Source organism: Phoenix dactylifera, chromosome 2, assembly GCF_051530095.1.
Source record: "Phoenix dactylifera cultivar Ajwa chromosome 2, Ajwa_hap1_PhDact_Kaust_v1.1, whole genome shotgun sequence".
Lineage (NCBI taxonomy): Eukaryota > Viridiplantae > Streptophyta > Magnoliopsida > Arecales > Arecaceae > Phoenix > Phoenix dactylifera.
The window spans coordinates 10,420,300-10,438,554 of record NC_143191.1 but is presented as its reverse complement, the minus strand read 5'-3'; the positions used below and the strand labels follow the sequence as shown (position 1 = coordinate 10,438,554).

At 45.0% G+C, this 18,255-nt stretch overlaps 1 protein-coding gene across 1 annotated transcript; it reads left to right on the top strand.

Annotated features, from left to right (window-relative positions):
• The first annotated feature begins 7,056 nt into the window (after positions 1-7,056).
• Positions 7,057-18,255, top strand: LOC120107390 (uncharacterized). The gene is made up of 8 exons (XM_039120655.2): positions 7,057-7,527; positions 9,984-12,874; positions 13,570-14,941; positions 16,391-16,728; positions 16,822-17,025; positions 17,403-17,500; positions 17,886-17,977; positions 18,079-18,255. The coding sequence occupies exons 1-8, from the start codon at positions 7,092-7,094 to the stop codon at positions 18,111-18,113; spliced, it is 5,466 nt and encodes a 1,821-aa protein (XP_038976583.2). The 5' UTR covers positions 7,057-7,091; the 3' UTR covers positions 18,114-18,255.

Sequence of the window (18,255 nt, the reverse complement as noted above, 5' to 3'; positions counted from 1 at the left end):
TCGCGGCTGGGCACAGAGAAACCCCGATGGGCGGCGAGCGACAAGTGGCCGACCAACGAGTGGAATGTCCCGAGGCTCGGCCCTCGGATGCCTGGCTAACCCGATGATCATCCCGGGAGCAGACTAGCCGGAAGCCCCGACCGGTCGCCTCGGCTTGCGCCATCCTAGGCCGACCAACGAGTGGAATCTCCCGAGGCTCGGCCCTCGGATGCCTGGCTAACCCGATGATCATCCCGGGAGCAGACTAGCCGGAAGCCCCGACCGGTCGCCTCGGCTTGCGCCAGCCTTGGCCGACCAACGAGCGGAATTTCCCTGAGGCTTGACAACCCTCAGATGCCTGGCTAACCCGATGATCATCCCGGGAGCAGACTAGCCGGAAGCCCCGACCGGTCGCCTCGGCTTGCGCCAGCCTTGGCCGACCAACGAGCGGAATTTCCCTGAGGCTTGACAACCCTCAGATGCCTGGCTAACCCGATGATCATCCCGGGAGCAGACTAGCCGGAAGCCCCGACCGGTCGCCTCGGCTTGCGCCAGCCTAGGCCGACCAACGAGTGGAATCTCCCGAGGCTCGGCCCTCGGATGCCTGGCTAACCCGATGATCATCCCGGGAGCAGACTAGCCGGAAGCCCCGACCGGTCGCCTCGGCTTGCGCCAGCCTTGGCCGACCAACGAGCGGAATTTCCCTGAGGCTTGACAACCCTCAGATGCCTGGCTAACCCGATGATCATCCCGGGAGCAGACTAGCCGGAAGCCCCGACCGGTCGCTTCGGCTTGCGCCAGCCTTGGCCGACCAACGAGCGGAATTTCCCTGAGGCTTGACAACCCTCAGATGCCTGGCTAACCCGATGATCATCCCGGGAGCAGACTAGCCGGAAGCCCCGACCGGTCGCCTCGGCTTGCGCCAGCCTAGGCCGACCAACGAGTGGAATCTCCCGAGGCTCGGCCCTCGGATGCCTGGCTAACCCGATGATCATCCCGGGAGCAGACTAGCCGGAAGCCCCGACCGGTCGCCTCGGCTTGCGCCAGCCTTGGCCGACCAACGAGCGGAATTTCCCTGAGGCTTGACAACCCTCAGATGCCTGGCTAACCCGATGATCATCCCGGGAGCAGACTAGCCGGAAGCCCCGACCGGTCGCTTCGGCTTGCGCCAGCCTTGGCCGACCAGCGAGCGGAAGAATTTCCTGAGGCCTAACCCTCGGATGCCTGGCTTAGCGCCGGAAGAATTTCCTGAGGCCTAACCCTCGGATGCCTGGCGTAGCGCCGGAAGAATTTCCTGAGGCCTAACCCTCGGATGCCTGGCCTAGCGCCGGAAGAATTTCCTGAGGCCTAACCCTCGGATGCCTGGCTTAGCGCCGGAAGAATTTCCTGAGGACTAACCCTCGGATGCCTGGCCTAGCGCCGGAAGAGTTTCCTGAGGCCTAACCCTCGGATGCCTGGCTCAGCGCCGGAAGAGTTTCCTGAGGCCTAACCCTCGGATGCCTGGCTTAGCGCCGGAAGAATTTCCTGAGGCCTAACCCTCGGATGCCTGGCTTAGCGCCGGAAGAGTTTCCTGAGGCCTAACCCTCGGATGCCTGGCCTAGCGCCGGAAGAGTTTCCTGAGGCCTAACCCTCGGATGCCTGGCTTAGCGCCGGAAGAGTTTCCTGAGGCCTAACCCTCGGATGCCTGGCCTAGCGCCGGAAGAGTTTCCTGAGGCCTAACCCTCGGATGCCTGGCCTAGCGCCGGAAGAGTTTCCTGAGGCCTAACCCTCGGATGCCTGGCTCAGCGCCGGAAGAGTTTCCTGAGGCCTAACCCTCGGATGCCTGGCTTAGCGCCGGAAGAATTTCCTGAGGCCTAACCCTCGGATGCCTGGCTTAGCGCCGGAAGAATTTCCTGAGGCCTAACCCTCGGATGCCTGGCTTAACGCCGGAAGAGTTTCCTGAGGTTTAACCCTCGGATGCCTGGCCTAGCGCCGGAAGAACTTCGGGAATCAAAAGTCAGCAAGAAGCAACCAAGAGCTAAAAAAAAAAAAAAAAAAAAAAGAGGACGAGGGCGAGATGAAGAAATATTCAACGTGCATTAATTTTCAGGGCCGAGGCCCATACAATTGGGCAAAACGCCGACATACAAAAATAAAAAAGACAATGAAAGGTACAAGAGGTCAGCTTGGAGGAACTCCCGGGTCGGGAACGCCGGGCTCGTCCGCGGGAGGTAGGGAAGCAGCAGGAGAACCAGCAGGCGATGGCGCCGGAGAGGAGTCCAGAAGGGAGATCTCGCTCAGGTCAACTTCGGGATACTTAGCCGACACCCTTGCCAGGCCCTCCTCGAAGCCCAAGGTGAAGGCTTCGGCCCCCGCGTCCGACGCGTCATGGACAAACTCGTCAGACTGGCGATAGGTCCGCACTGCCTCCGACATATCATGGGCGAACTCGGCGGACTGGCGATAAGCCTCTACCGCCTGACGCCCGATTTCCGCCCTCTTCTCGGCCAGCTCCGCCTCAGCTCGCTCCATAATCTGAGCCTTGGCCTCCAAGACCTTCGCCACAATCCGGCCTTCGGCCTCAGAGGAGACCCTCAGCAGATCAGCCTGAGCCTCTTTATGCTTCGCCTCGGTAGCAACCCGAGCGGCCTCGGCTTCCTTCAGGCGCGAACGGAGCTCTTGGACGTCCGTGCATGACTTCTCCAGGGCCGACTCCAGTTCGCCTAGTTTGGCTTCAAAAGAGCGGATTCGGTCGCAGGCGTTGTCGGCAGACCGCTGGGCCTTCTCCCACCGCTCTCGATAGTCCGCGATCTTCCGGGACTGCTTTTCAGCCCGTTCCTCCGCCTTCTTGACCCTGCTTTCGAGGCCCGAGGCGGCTTTGAGTTGCTCCCGAGCCTCTGACAGTTGCTCCTCCAGGGCGGCGAAGCCGAGTGCCCGCTCTTCGGCCTCCCGGAGCCTCGCCTCGAGGTCCCCGGTCGTCCTGCCTGCCGCAGCCCGGCCTCCCTCTTCCATTGCTTTCAGCCGGTCCTCGGCCTTCGCCAAAAGCCCCGCCTGTTCCTTGTAGCACTCCTCCAGACGGATCATGTACTGGGCGAGCTAAGAAATAGGAAAAATAAGGGAGTCAGGCGGAGAACAACAGAGCCAATAAATGGTGAAAGACGGCCAGAAGAACACTCACCGACATGAGACAGACGCAGCTGGCGGCCCCAATGTCAGAGACATCCAACTCCCGGACCCGCCGACGGTCCTTCTCCAGCAACACTGTTTCGATGAGATTTCGGGCGCCATCGGTAGTGAAGGCAGACCCCGATTTCTCTCCGGAGCCGGATGGTGGTTCTGCAGCCTTACCCTTATCCATCGCCTGGGGAAGAGTCCGGCTGATCGCGCTCGGGGCGGGGGTCGCCCCAGGAATTGATAGGGTCCCGCTCGGCCGGGGCCTCGGCGCGTCCCTCCTCGAGTCATCAGGAGCCGACCGAGTCGAAGGCCGGGTCGGGGACCGATCACGTCCGACCCGTCCGTCTTGAGCAGGCTCAGGTGGCACCTCCGGAGTAGCGGCAACCTTACCACCGGAGGGCTGATACAGCGTCAGCTGCCGGTCGGTGCCCACGACATCTCCCTGACCGGTGGGCCCGGACTCGTCGGTCGGCATCGGAGGTATCTCCTTACGGGACTTCTTCGCCGGTGGGGCCCCGCTCGGAAGAGCTCGTTTCCTCCTCCGGACTGCTTCCAGCAGGGACGCCCTACCAACAGCCTTCGACTTCACCGACCGCATGACGTCGTCGACCTCTGCAAGAAGGACGGGATGGTCAGGGACTGAGAAACCGAAAGGAAGAAGGAACGAAAGAGAAGAAAAGAGCTAAAGAAACGATGGCGGACTCACGGTCGGTGGGGACCGAGCTCAAACCGACGTTCACCAAGGTATCCTCAGAAATAAGGCGGCCCACCGGGGGAAGCTGGCCCTCGGCGACCAACCCCTTCAAGGCGGCGACGCCCTCGGATTCCTCCCTCGACAACTTCGACAGGCCAATTGGGGACTTCACCGGCGTCCCCCAGATTGCCCTGATTTCCCAGGAGGGGTCTGCATCAACGAAAAAGAAGCGCTCCTTCCAGTGGTGAATGGAGGTAGGACCCTCCTTGACAAGGCCGCACCCTCGCCGCGCTGCGAAGCACCACCACCCTTTGTCCTGGGGGTGGCCGCTCAGGCCGTAGAGCTCCCAGAAAACGTTCAAGGTGGCGGGAATCGCATGCAAGCGACAGAGAACCTGGAAGACCGTCAGAGCACGCCACGAGTTCGGCACCAGTTGCGTCGGTGCCATTCCTAAACCCCGGAGCACCTGTAAGACTAGGTCTGAAGGGGGAAAGCGGAACCCGGCCTGGAGGATGCCCTCATTGATGGCGATCTTCCCTCGAGGAGGATGAGACATCCTCTCCTCAGGCCCTGGGAGCGTGACATTGCAGGCCTCGGGAAGGTGGTACCGAGCCACAAATCCGTCTAAGTCCTCGGCGACCAGTTTTGACTTGATGCTATCTGCTCCCACTTCGCCCATCCCTAATGGCCAATCTACGGTCAGGACGGGGTCAAGAAGGAGGGAAAGGCCGGAACGACTGGGGTGCACTAGTACAAAAAGAAAAAGTATGAAGAGCTCAAAGTAGAAGAGTGGGAAACTCACTTGAAGAGGAGGAAGAACGGCTCCGAGAGCGTCAAAGGAAAAGCAAGCGAACGTTTCGGCGGCAACAATGGTAGCGCAAAGGAGAAACTCGAAAATGTCCGTAAAGAAGAAGACGGACGGGGGAGGGCCCCCGATTAAATAGGCGAAAGGGCAAGTGACACCTCGATGACGCCAGAAGACGCCTGGCCGCCGAAGGGTCGCTCGCACCCCAAAGGCGAATCGACACCATTAAGGAAGGATGTCCGCCGAAATCCTCAGGTTGCCAGGTCAGCAGCAACCGCCATACGCCATAAAGAAGGCGGGAAGCTTGAAGCGCGCGCGCCTCTCCGAAGGATGGCGGCAATCTCGAAACATCACTCCCTTCACCTGTTCCCCTTCTGGTTCCAGGCTCGGAAGTGGGGGGCTACTGTTATGGGAGAATTGAGCCGCCATGCCCCACGTGATCGGCACGCGTATCCAGGAAAGCTACAGCTGCCCTATGATCCAGCACTCCGACCCCGAGTCGGACCTCCTCGGCTCCGCAGCCCGACCCCGGGTCGGCTGCCCTATGATCCAGCACTCCGACCCCGAGTCGGACCTCCTCGGCTTCGCAGCCCGACCCCGGGTCGGCTGCCCTATGATCCAGCATTCCGACCCCGAGTCGGAGATCTTTTGATAACGACAGGCTATTCTCCAGAGGCACGCCGCGGCCTCCTGCTCCACTACTCCCTGCAACGGCTGTACCCGATGCTGCCCACGATCTCCTGTATCAACCGTACAAAGCGGAGCTCCACTACGCCCTGCCATGACCGTACCCAGCGCTGCTCCACGACGCCCCGTAACGGCCATGTCAGTGGCCATTCTATCGTGCCCCACGACGACAAACCCCCCTGAGAGACCTCCCAGCCAGGTATATATGCGGCTGGGGGGAGAAGGGGGGGGTAAGCAATACCTCCCAGAGCACTCTCTTCCACTTGTGATTATCATCTCTCCTCCTCCAATCTCCTCTGACTTGACCGTCGGAGGGCCATCACCACCCTGGTGGTGGTGCAAGGCTTGTTTGCAGGTTCCTTGGCGGAAGGTGGAGCGCAACCAGCACCAACCAAGACAACTCAGGCGGAACCCCGTTCACACCGTCGTGTCAATCGTTCTCGGTTTGGACCACCAGCAATATTATTTATTTGCTTTTTTTGAATTATATTGTTATATTGATGTAAATGTATGAAAATTTTTAGTAGGCTGTAAAGCTCATTCTATCTTTTTTTCTTTTTTCTTTTAGAGTCGCAGGACCGTAGTCTCGATTGGATTGGATGTGGAGTTCGAGCGATGGAGTCATTAGTTAATTAGTTTATTTTATGATACCAAAAAAATATTTAAAATTTTATAATATAATAAGTTTGATTATTTAATTATGATAGATTTATTTAATTAGATTATTTGGCTCTTAACCGTTGATTTAGATTTTTGGGGTTATTCTAATTTCTTCATTTTAGGCCTTATATGATCTTTAGGGCATACATAATTTATTTTAAAGTTGCAAAAAAAAAGTTGACACGCACTACATGCGTCGGTTTTCAGTCCTCAGTATTGCTGAAGTATAAGTTCAGCCAGTTATCCACACAGCCAATGCATCATGAATCCCCTAATCGACATCAACCATTTCTTTTCAAATTTTCCAGTCTAAAACTACTAACCCTATATTCAATCTACCATTGAAGTCAAAAGGAGAGTATTGCTCTAGATCTGCTGATAAACATGACCAAAAGCTTAGATCAGACCCTATTCTGCCAATTAGTACAGTTCAAATTTGAGAATTCATATTCCAATGATTCTTAAACACAACGCTACATGGCTACAATGGACTTGACCTGCAATGCTTACCATTAATGCTATTGTTATCTATAGGAAGAGAATTTTGTTTTGCATTCAAAGAATGGTGTGGTTTTTCGGTGTGAATGCTTTTCATGAAACTTATTTTCAAATAACTAACATTCGTAGGATTCATGCCTCTTGTTTTCCTCCGTTCTATACCTTTTAGTTAGTGGGCATTCTTCCATGGGTTTAACACTAATATGACCACAATTAAACTATTTGAAACAGGGCAAAGAGTTTGTAAAGGCTCTTTTTGGAAAGAAAAAGGTTTGAGACCTTTTGTTTTAGATTTTGATCCCAAATCTGTATAAATTCTCCGCAAGATTAGATAGATCTAGCAGAATACAACTCCACTTTGACCCCCCCAATGGCTTATATTGTGATTCAAATTAAATAGCTTACCGTATCCTCTTTTATTGTTATTGGATCTGGTTTAGATTTGGATCTATAACTAGATAACCAATAACTACTGTTATTGGGGTATTGGATACCAAAATCTTAGTCAACTCCCATTATGATACAATATAAAATTCACACTGAACAAACTTGTCCCTAATTGACCTCCTTACATCGCCGAAGATATTAGCAAATGGGAATGGCACCAGTGACCAGATGCATTTCTTCCGGTTTATGCGAACCGGTCGGGTTGGCCCGGTCTGCTATCGTGGAGCCGAACACCCATCCCAGAGCCCTTATAATAATGTCCGGCGGTGCACCGTACCGGAGTCCGGGCCTCCCCGATTCAAAATTTTCAAATGCTTCCCCCCCTTCGGTTTCCTAGTTTCACTCCCATCGGGTTTCGTCTCGCTAGGGTTCCAGATTCACCTCTCTCACCGTCGATTGATCCGGATTTGGGCGGAAATGTCGACGATGGAGCACCTCTTCATGCAGATTTTCGAGCGGAAGAACTGGATCGAGGACCAGCTCAGGCAGCAGATCAAGTCCCATGTTCAATCCCTGGCCTACAACCTCCTCGCCGACGGCACCCGTCCTCCTTCTTGGCTGTGGGCCACGGAGTCGGCTGAACCTGGGTTCCCTAATATTGATGGTACTCGATTTCTTTCTCCCTCGCGTTGGGGTTTCTAGGATTTTGAGCCAATACGGTTCTTTCTGGAGAAGTTTCTAAATTTCTTCAAGATTTCTTATTACCTTGGTGAAATTACTGAATCGAGAGTTTAGGATGTAGGGTTTTGTTGTGAATTTAAAGGAAAGGGAGCTTTCTGGTTTTTGATTTTGAACTCGTTGTAGCTTAAAGGTTTCTTGAATTTGTCACAGGGTTTTCATAGGTTCAATATACTGCTACGAATTTTAAGCTCTGGCATTCTGGTTCTTTCTTGTGTTTTACTTGGTGTCTGGAACTATGGCATTTGTATGTTTCTGGTGTAGTATGTCTTCCTCCTCAGATTCTTGAAACATTGGCCATAATTAGCTTGAATTGTTGCCGATAGTTGCCCGAGAGTTCTGATTAATATGTATTTAGCGCTGATTATTGTAGAAAGCATTCCTTTTTCTTAGTTCCTTTTGTAGGGTAGGTTTTAGGTGCTTGATCCAGGAATGTTTTCTTTAAATCTTTAATTTTTTGCTCATGTTGCACGGTTTTATAGGACAACTTGACCTCTAGGTTACCGGAAGCCACAAGTATCATTAAGTACTCAACACTGCTTGATTTTGTTCAGCACTGGATTTGGAAAGCCGTCCATACCTCTCAGAGTACCGCTAACAGTTACGGTCATTACTCTTCAAAACATTGTGGTGCTTTGGATTCATTGTTTTATTGTTTTTCAGAATAATGCAGGAATGCATCATTGAGAGCTCTGCTGTGCTGTAGCACAGACCAGTGTACCACAAGATGTGCCTCTTTTTGGATTACCTTTTTCCTAGCATCAAGGTTTTAGGAAAATGCAACAGAGTTGTGACACCCATTCTTTAAGTTTGATGAGTGTGTAGCTATTGGTGGCCTGCTGCCTTGAGTGAATCAGCAAAGGACAATGGTGCATGATAGAAATGTGATCTAAATGCATCTGTTACCCTAGGCCTTCATCCAGGTGCAAGACACCCAGCTTTGTATTGAGCCACTTTGTCGCACCATCTGAGCTAATAGTATGAACCTTATCCTTTTCTGTGCATGGCGATCCATGTCAGGGCCTCAGGGGTGAGGCCAGACTGACCAGGTTTGTGCCTTAACCATTCCCAGACTGTGTTAACTTGCACGCTGGGGAGAGAACTTGAATGTCATGAAAAAAGTGTCGTGATGATAAAGTTTCATGCTTGTGTGAAATGTGAGGACCAAACCTTGCAGAGTGCGCTACGCTTGCAACTTGCCCTGCATATGCTTTGTTTTTGTTTGTGCAGTGTCAAATGTGGGATATGAATTTCAAACTTATGACATGTCCGCTCTGAGGCATGGCCTCTAATTTTTATGCCATATCCATTTTCAGTTTTATAAAGATGTGGCTTACGTTACAGTAAGTCATTCCTATTTTGTGACACTGAAATAAACTACTTTTTATTTCTCAGCCTAATAAATGTTTTTTATTTATTTGCTAGTCAAATTTTAAATCCATTTCCCGTTGTTTCATTTTGATCAGTTCTAATGTTATATGTGTGCTTTTCTTATTGTCATATGGTGAACCATGTTTTTCTCTTTAATGTCTTTATCTGATTGAGTCCCAGAGTCTCCATTTTTTTTTTTTTTTTGATTTCATTGCTTTGGGACCTTAATGCCAGGTCTCCTCCGTGGTTCTTCTAAGTTCAGTGAGTCTGTAGTCCTCCCTTTTTTTTTTACAACATTCGCACACATATTACTTGATATCCTGTGATTATAGGTTTTAAAACTTGTTGTTTCCTTTTCTCGGGTTGGTTCAATGGCTCTATCATCCATTTTGTTGGAATTTTAAGTCTTGCCATTTTAGTGTAGTAACTCAGGTATTCCTCATGCTGATAGACAGCATGTGGAAATATTTATTGAACTCCTCTTTAGTCGTGGACCAAATCACAGTACTTAGAACTCTTTCTGCACATATAAGCTGCTATCATGTTATGTTTTGCACTTTTTCTGATGGATATGGATTATTTATTAGGAATTTAAATGGTATGTTTTAATTTTAGATAGAGGCTTCATACTCGTATTTTGTGCATCTGTTCTGAGGATATTTTGTAAAGTGGCTAGCAATTTATTTATCCTTGATATTGCACGGTCATTACAATGCCTAAGCTTCTTCTCGTTTGTTCTTTCGTTTCCTTGGTTTTATGTCTTCAATGCAAGACGCAAAGAGAGGGACAGGATTTTGGGGGGTGAGGGGTGGGGGAGGTGGTTTAAAATTTAAATACATACTCTTTATTAAGAATCATACTGTGTTTACATCTTCCTCAAAGTAATTGTGGCAATTATTGAAACAGTCTTATAGTTTTCATCGAGCTCAGCTTCAATTGTTTATATGCATTTTTTTCTAGTCTCAGTTATATATTTTTTCTTCTTTAAAGAACATATTTTTGTTTTTGCAGAAATGAAAAGAGAACAGCTTATTTCAGGGATCTTATTCCCACATCTGCAGGCTACCACTCCTTCAATGAACCACAACAATCTTTACACCGTGCCTGCCCTGAAGGGTACTAATGTGTCCCAGCCCGGTAGCTTCTTTAATGACATGTATGTCTCAAATCAAAATATCTATGCAGAGCTATCTGATGAAGTGGTTCCTAATAATTTCCTTAAAGACAGTGAACGAGATTCTGATATAATAGGCTTCAAATCTGTTGAGGCTAATGCTGGGTTTGACCCACTTGCAAGGATACAGCGTTCCAGATCGAGGCAAAGGGACTTAGAGAATCGTCTCAGTAAGAAAGCAAAAATTACATGTTTTGGATATGAAAGTACTATTGATCAATATACCGGTAGAATGACTCGGTCTAGGGTTGCCTCCCTCAAGCCTGGCAATGTTAAAGAAACATCAGTTATGAAGAACTCATTGGCTTTTGACAATGTAGATGATGGTCGAGTCACTAGATCAAGAAGAACATCTCAGAAACTTGATTCTCTTCACAAGTTATCAAAACCAGCCAAACATTTAAAACCTGTGGAATATGGAGCACAGAAGGCATCAGAAGATCAAATGGATTTCTCACCAGCTACGTCAGCAAATATGGACACTCTTGAAGTCAATAACATTGATGATGTCATGCCTCCACAGAGATGTGCTACTCAAACTGCAGTGGAGGGACTTGCCTCAGATGCATCTTCTCCTGTTAATTCTGGGATGAAGATACCATACACTGCAGCTCCAGAGCTACCTCAGACCCATTCCCTAGTTGAAGCAAAGAAACCTCTTTTTGGTGGCATTGAATTTTGTGGTTCAAATGACAACCCTGTTACTGCTTTTAAAAAAGAAAATCAAGAGTACACCTCTGAGGTTACTCCTTTAAAGATGCACATGCAATCTCTGAAAGAAGATTCCTTTTGCAGAGATTCTATGAATGCGCATGGTTCTTTAACACGCAAGGAGCCTCAAGATGATGTCTTGCGCGCTGGACAAGTTAGGCAAAGAACAGAGGAAGCTGGCAGATTTTCAGATGAATGTGCAGAGGAGAATCATAAATTTGTTGAAGTAGATGACTTAGAGTGTCATTCCGACCCTAGTTCATGCAATCAAAAGCCTTCTCAGACACCCGTCCAATTGTCTTTGAAACCAACACATTGTATCTCTGAAAATGAGCTGACACATCCATCCCTTATGAGGGACTCTATGCTAAACTATAGTAAAAAATTTTCAGGTGAACAAAGTGTTCCACGAGATTGTAGCTCTGAAAGTTCATCAGGAGGGCTGGTGAAGCATAAATTGGAAGAGCAATGCAGTGTACCTCTTATTGATTTGCAAACAAGCATTGTAGCCAGCAGGCAGTCTATTATGACCAATTCCGTGGTTGAACCAAAACATCATCGACTTGATGGTAAGAAGCATATGGGTTTGGATTGTAATTCCATTTCTTCATTGAGGAAAGAATCTAAGGGCAGAAATTCTGAGACTGATATAAAATTGGACACTGTGCAGTCAATGAAAGAAGAATTGTTCCACGGAGCTTCAAAAACAGCACATTTTTCTCCAGCAATTGTGCAGATACAGGAAGAGGTTGTCTTACCTGCCTTAGAAGACATGAGAAGTATAGATGAGATCAACAGGGTCTCAGATGATGTTCATGAAGAGATTTTGGAGTTACTTGGAATAGTGAATCGAAAACGTAATTCCCAATTCATGAACTGTGACAATATACCTTCACATATATCTGTTATGTCGGCTTTGGAAGTGATGTCTGGGTGTGTTGCTAGTGAGAAACATTCCATCGACAGTCCTGTGAAGTGCCCTACAAATGAGAATTGTGAGGGATTGCTCATCAAAGAACCAAATGGCAGTTTAATCAATCCGACAGAGACCCTTCTCAGTGTTGGTCCAGCATTATTGTTTTCTGAAACGGATGATATATGCATAGAAGCTGAAGGAGCTCAGACCACTGCAGTGCAACTTGGGAAGACAGGCGTTGCAACACCCATATCGATGTCTGGTGCTGCTGAAAATCATGATGTGGAGGTAGAATGCCAGCATCTGCCAAAGAGTTCAACTATCAGTAATAAGATTATCAGTTCTTGTAAATCAAATGATTCTGTTTTAGTTTCTTTAAAAAAAGCTGGCGAACATTTTTCAGCTGAGGACACTGTGACTAATTCTGGTATCAGAGATGCTGAGGAGAAGCTCCTTGTCAGAGAGATGCCGAATACGGCTGAAGCTCACAATGCAAGAGCTCGTTATTTTTTAAGAAGCTCTAGCAGTCTTGATAAGAATTTTGGTTCTTCTATGGTAAATGCTTTCATTATACCTTTCCCTGATAAAATATCTATGCAGCTGGAAACCATCAAAGATGATATTTATGGAGGTTCAAAGAATGTTCCAGAAAAAAATGTCATTCATCACGTAGAAACACCAAACAATACAGAAGCTCAAATTGCAGCACCAGAAGCTCGTTACTTCTTAAGAAGCTTGACTAGCCAGCCAAAAAACCCTGATTCTTGTAGATTAGTTGGAACGAATGATGCATCTAGTTCAAAGCAATCAATGGAAACTGTTGCTCCTGCATGTGAAATTTCATGGCCTAAAAGGAGAAAAATGGAGGGTCGATCAAATAACATCCTCGCAACTTCTCCTAGGATGAGGTTTAAACCTCTCCTGCATGTTCAGAAGGGCAGTGGCTGCAGAAGCAAGATCAGTTCAGAAAATGCTTTTGGGGATGGTTTGGAGTTAAAGTCATCTCCCTTACCAAGTGAACTGAAAAGTGAAATTGCAAATGCAGTCTTCAAAAGCCCTCTCGAAGTTCTCCATGGTAGTAAGAAGCTTCGTGTTAGAGAGGTATAGAGCTCTTGTAACTTCTTTACATTATGTTTGTATTGCAGAGCATAATTAGAATTATACTGCAGTAATTTGTGTGTTTGCTAGCAAGAATGTGTGCATGTGTTCATGTAGCTGCTTGCATGTGCATGTGCACTTTTATGTGTGTATGCATGCATGTTCATTACCTGTTTGTGCATATGTGTGTGTATGTTATTGTGTGTTGTGAATGGGGATTCACGTTCATCTGCTTAATATTTACCAAACTAAGCCTCTGTTGTTTAAAGAATTGTAAGCAGGTGTATATTACTGTTTATATTTAATTACTATATGATTTTTGATTGTTCAAGTTACTTCTCGAAAGAATGCTGTATATCAATTCTATTGGGGATAAAAAAAATCTCTCATTTAATATGATATATATATATGATTTTTTTGTATCTATTATGTTATATTATTTATGCTAGTAACCTTCTGAAATTGCATGTCAGAGTTCATCTAATAGCCTAACCAGGCAATCTGTTTTTAATTGATGAAATCATTTTTCTCAAAATGTTGAGTTTAATGACTGTGCTTATTTTGCAGCTCTTTTTGGTATTGTGTGTCTACATATGGGCCTACATAAATATATATATGTATAATAATAATAATAATAATAATAATTATGTTCGTACTTTTCTTGTTATAGCAACTCATATTTTAGTCTTGCTTGGCAGGATGGTTCTTGCTTAAAAGCTGATGAACGAACTATGGTGGCTCCCTTGCAAATTGAAGATAGACGAAGAGCGCCTTTTTATGATTTGGCAGGTGGAATATCTGGAACTTATTTAACAAACAAAGCCGGAACCTCTGAAATGTCTGACATTAATCTAAAAGAATTTTGCATGTCGGAAGATAGTCATGACCTAACACATAGTGAGAGCATTTTACGACATAAAATACCAAAGAGTCCTGGTTATCATGTGGAATTTACTGAAGAGAGAAAAATGTGTGATACAGGAGGAAGTTTTTATGATTCAGCGAGATTGTCTCAATGTGATGTTGGCATGGCTGATTGCGATGAGACCATGCCAGAGTTTGAGGGATTTAGTATTGGTGTTTCTTCTGTACTAGAGGACAGTGACTTCTATAATTCTGATATTCCGAATCTTACAAAAGAACGGGATTCTGTGCTGGAGCAGTTGTGCAATTCTAGGAATTTGGTTACCCCAAGTTCTTGCCTGTCCACCAAGTATAAAATTAATAGACTTCCTGATATGTATCAATCTTTACCTGCTGGTATTCTGGAGCACATGAAGTCAAGCAATCCAATCCATTCTAATAATGTTGATATGAAACAATTTAGGGAAAGTGAAGGTGAGAATTTTTCTGGTCTTTTTAACTTGGAATTAGAATATGATGGTTCTTTCAATGGAAAGCTTCATTCTCACAGTATGCCGTCTTCAAGTGCAAGATTCGGATGGCTCACTAGTAAGCCTCCTTTGACCCCTGCAGTTGAAAAGTCCAGCCAGAAAAAGTTTTGGGGTAGAAGTGGCGCCAGTTCAGAGACAGTGGGTTCTAACCCAGAGCTTGTATGTTTTCGTATTGATGAAAATACAAGCACCACTGAAGAAAATGAAAGTCCAGATGGACTAGACATGTCGAAAGAGAGGGTTGGCCCAAGAGAGATCAAGGTGTCAACTAACAGAGAAGCTCTTCTAGATGTCACTGCAGTTTATGATAATGCACCATCTTTAGTTTCTGTTTCCAAGAAGTTTGCTGAAAGAGGTAGTCTAGAGTCTCTGAACACGGAGTCTTACTCTGGGGCTCAAAAAAGTGTCCATTCGGTTGTGGAAAATGCTTGTGCCCAGAAGCCTAAGATAGTGGATAAGGAGAAGCATAGTCTTCCAGTTAATGGAAATCGAGTTCGGAAAGCATCTGAATCTATTAGTAGCAGGTCAAGTAAGCCAGAAATTTCTGGAAAAGCAGAGGATAGAAACAAAAGCCGGATGCATCTGGGAAAAGGATGCAAGCCCAAAAATATTATGTCCAATATATCTTCCTTTATTCCACTTGTCCAACAAAAGAAGCAAGCAGCAACAGCAAAAGGTTATTTTTCTTCCTTTTGGCTTTTTTTTTCCCTCTGGAATTCTAATAATTAAGAGACTATATAAACTATCCGTAGGGTTAACAATCCATTATGCAGCAACTTATAACAAACTGATCTATTTTGTTAATTTATGTTGCATTATTTACAGATTCATTAACGTTTATGGGAAGAAATTTGGGAAAAGCCAACTAAAGTTTCATCCAACTGTGTTTCTTTTTTTTTCATTTTCAGTGTTTTTATGATATGTAAAACTCATTATTTGTCTATTAAAAAACAAATGAAAGTTAAAAGTCCTCCAAACCTAAAATTACATCAAAAACAATACGATCTTGGTTTGATTTCTAATTTGATTTTCTCCTTTCCCCCCTGTCTTGCATGTTTGATCTCTTAGCTTGCAATGTAGCTTTGGGTCAGATTCATGGGTTTAAAGGTGAAATTTTTTCTGTTTGGTTACTTTGGTATGAAAATGCAATTTAAATAACTTCAACTTAACAGATGGTTAGTCTGACTATGGTTAGCAATGCATGTTCAATCAAAGATGAACAGTGTTGTTTCTTTCCCCCCAAAACTGACAAATGTAAGGATTTAATCCTATAGTGCACTCTTCTCCTTGACTTTCTGAGTTGAGCTTTAATAATTTAAAACATTATAATGCAAATTTGCAAGTTAAAAATCAAATTTTACAAATAGAATCAGATGTGATAATGACATAGTGTTGCAAGAATTTAAAGGAAACATCAGCTTTTCTTTCTTTTTCTTTTTCCTTTTTTTGATATTTATGCAATTAAATTTGTAGAAACTAAGCAAGATCTTTTATATTTCCATGGATCACCAACTTCATACATAATACAATTAAAGATTTCACAATGCAATATCTGCTTACAGTAGTATTATTGTACTCATTTAAATTTCATTTTTCTTATTTTTTATTGTTTCTGAAATGCAGAAGCTGCTGAAATTTCTGAGGTTGCAACTCCTTGTTGTCTACAATTAAACTGTTTTTCCAATTCTAGGTGTATCTTTGTTTTAAGCAGGAGCTGCCAATTGCCATATTCCATCTTACAAATATTATTATATTCATGCATAAAGAACCATTTTTCTTCCTGAAGTAGCAATTGTTGTAGATGATTTTTGTCTTGAAGTTGGAGCTGCTGCCTGCAATATTTGTTTTCTTCAAATTTTGCAGTCAGTTACATTTAGGTGCTATAAACTGACAAAGGAAGAATGACAAGAGTAGAGGCTATATATGCCAATACTCTGAAAATAGGATTTGTCTAACAAGGTTGCAAGTGAATAGTATGAGGTACCAATATGTTGTCTTCACCCCTACTGCATCCTATATTCTAAAAGTGATAAAAATCTTGATCACTGTTTGTGGCTACATGAGCAAAATGAGAAAGCTTCATTTAATTTGATGCCTTAGTAATGTGATCCTTGTTGCCTCTCAGGGAAGAGAGAAATTAAAGTAAAAGCGTTAGAGGCAGCTGAAGCTGCGAAGCGTCTTGAAGAAAAGAAACAAACTGAGCGTGAAATGCGGAAAGCAGCTGCGAAGGTAGGGCGTGCAAGGTTAGAGCAGGAGAAAGAACTCAAGCAAAAGCAGAAAGAAGAGGAAAGGAAGAAAAAGGAAGCAGAAGTTGCTGCAAGGAAGAGGCAGAGAGAAGAAGAAGAAAGAAAGGAAAAGGAAAGAAAGAGAAGACGTATTGACGAAGCTCGAAAATTGCAAAGGGAACAGGAGGAAAAATTCTGTGCTGAGAAAGAGGAGAGAGAGCTTCGGCGCAAAGCTGAAGTAAGCTTTTATCTCAATTTTTTTCCTGAATATTCTAATATCCATTTGAACGGTATGTTCCTTACATCAACATATATTTCGTGACTTTCATAGGCTGAGAAGGAACGGAGGAAGAAAGAATTGATGGAACAAGCAAATCGGCAACTGAAATCAGAAAAAGAGGGGGAACTTGCTGGGTGCAGAAAACCTGCTGATTTGGAAGCCGACACCACTGAGGTGGTAGTGAGGGAAAGGAAACATGGAAATAGTAACTTTGCAGGCCCCGATGTGTCTAAAGAATTAAATGATATTGAAAAGGTAATAGTGCCCTAGCAGATTTGGATTCTGCATTACTCATTAGTTGTCCTTTTGCGACCAGAAGTAATGTCATTATGCTGGCTTTGTTTACTTTAACTTCCCCATGATTTTATTTGTTTATAACTGAGTCTTTATTTGGCAATGCTGGATTCGTTTTCGCTTAAGTGCTATATGTTAGAAGGCTGTCTAAGAGGAATTTAGTTTATCAATTAGTAATGAAAATAATTGCTAGCTTGGATGAACCACAAGAGTATATTCTGCTGTTAAATTTTAAATCTGAATAGATCTGTACAATGACCTGCATCCATTCAGTATGAAGTTGCTAGCTGATCTAATAACCTTGATTCTTCTTGATCTTGATCTTATTGCTTTTGCAGTCGTATGACATGTCTCCATACAGAGACTCTGAAGTTGAGGATGATGATGCGGAAGAGGAAATTAGGCGCAAAAGGAAATACATTCCTTCATGGGCAAGGTGAACAATTGATTTCTATTTAGCTGACTATTGATAAAAGCATGCACATATCTTATAGATATTATGCTGTCATATGAGTTCATTTTCTACAAGTTTCAACAGTTTTAAAGTAGTAATTGTTGCTGCATTAATTGCATCGTGCATCTATTTAGTAACCTTAAATTTACTGAAAGTAATCCTGAAAATGAGATGATAGTATTCTGGTTGGTTAGGATCTTCATAGCAAAAAATGTCTGAATTGAGTATTGAAGTTTTCACTGGGATGTGTGACATGGACGGGCACATGCTCACATTGTTTTGATTTGCACACTAAGAGCCCTTCTTTATTACTAATTTATATAACAGGCGGTTCATTTGATTTTATATAGCACACTGGTATTTGCAGGAGAGAATGCTTGGATCAAATTTTACTTTCCAATCAACATCTAGAGCCAACAGAAATCTTCTGTCGTAAGAATTCTTTTGATTTAAATGAAGGTGAGTTCTAAGCAAAGCAACCAAGGATGCTTTATTCCCAAATGTATATTTTGCACATCAACTATAGGCTGATGGTGTTATCCGATCTTCGTTTTCTGCAGTTCTTTTGCCTCGTATTCTCCACTTGCCATCATGATAACATGGTCATGTTTTGTCACTTGCCTGCATGGTGACCTTTGATCTAGACAGTGGTGTATCTGCGGAGCTCCCTCAATGGCCTGGTTGTTGTGCCATATGTACCCGTTATTTAGGCATGATTTATGTTTAGTGAAGTATAG

Bases quoted from the DNA above. Each gene is read 5' to 3' on its own strand.
- LOC120107390 (XM_039120655.2), top strand. From the start codon at position 7,092: ATGCATTTCTTCCGGTTTATGCGAACCGGTCGGGTTGGCCCGGTCTGC. The intron at 16,729-16,821 runs GTAAGCTTTTAT...TGACTTTCATAG, and splicing joins AGCTTCGGCGCAAAGCTGAA to GCTGAGAAGGAACGGAGGAA. The intron at 17,026-17,402 runs GTAATAGTGCCC...TTGCTTTTGCAG, and splicing joins AATTAAATGATATTGAAAAG to TCGTATGACATGTCTCCATA.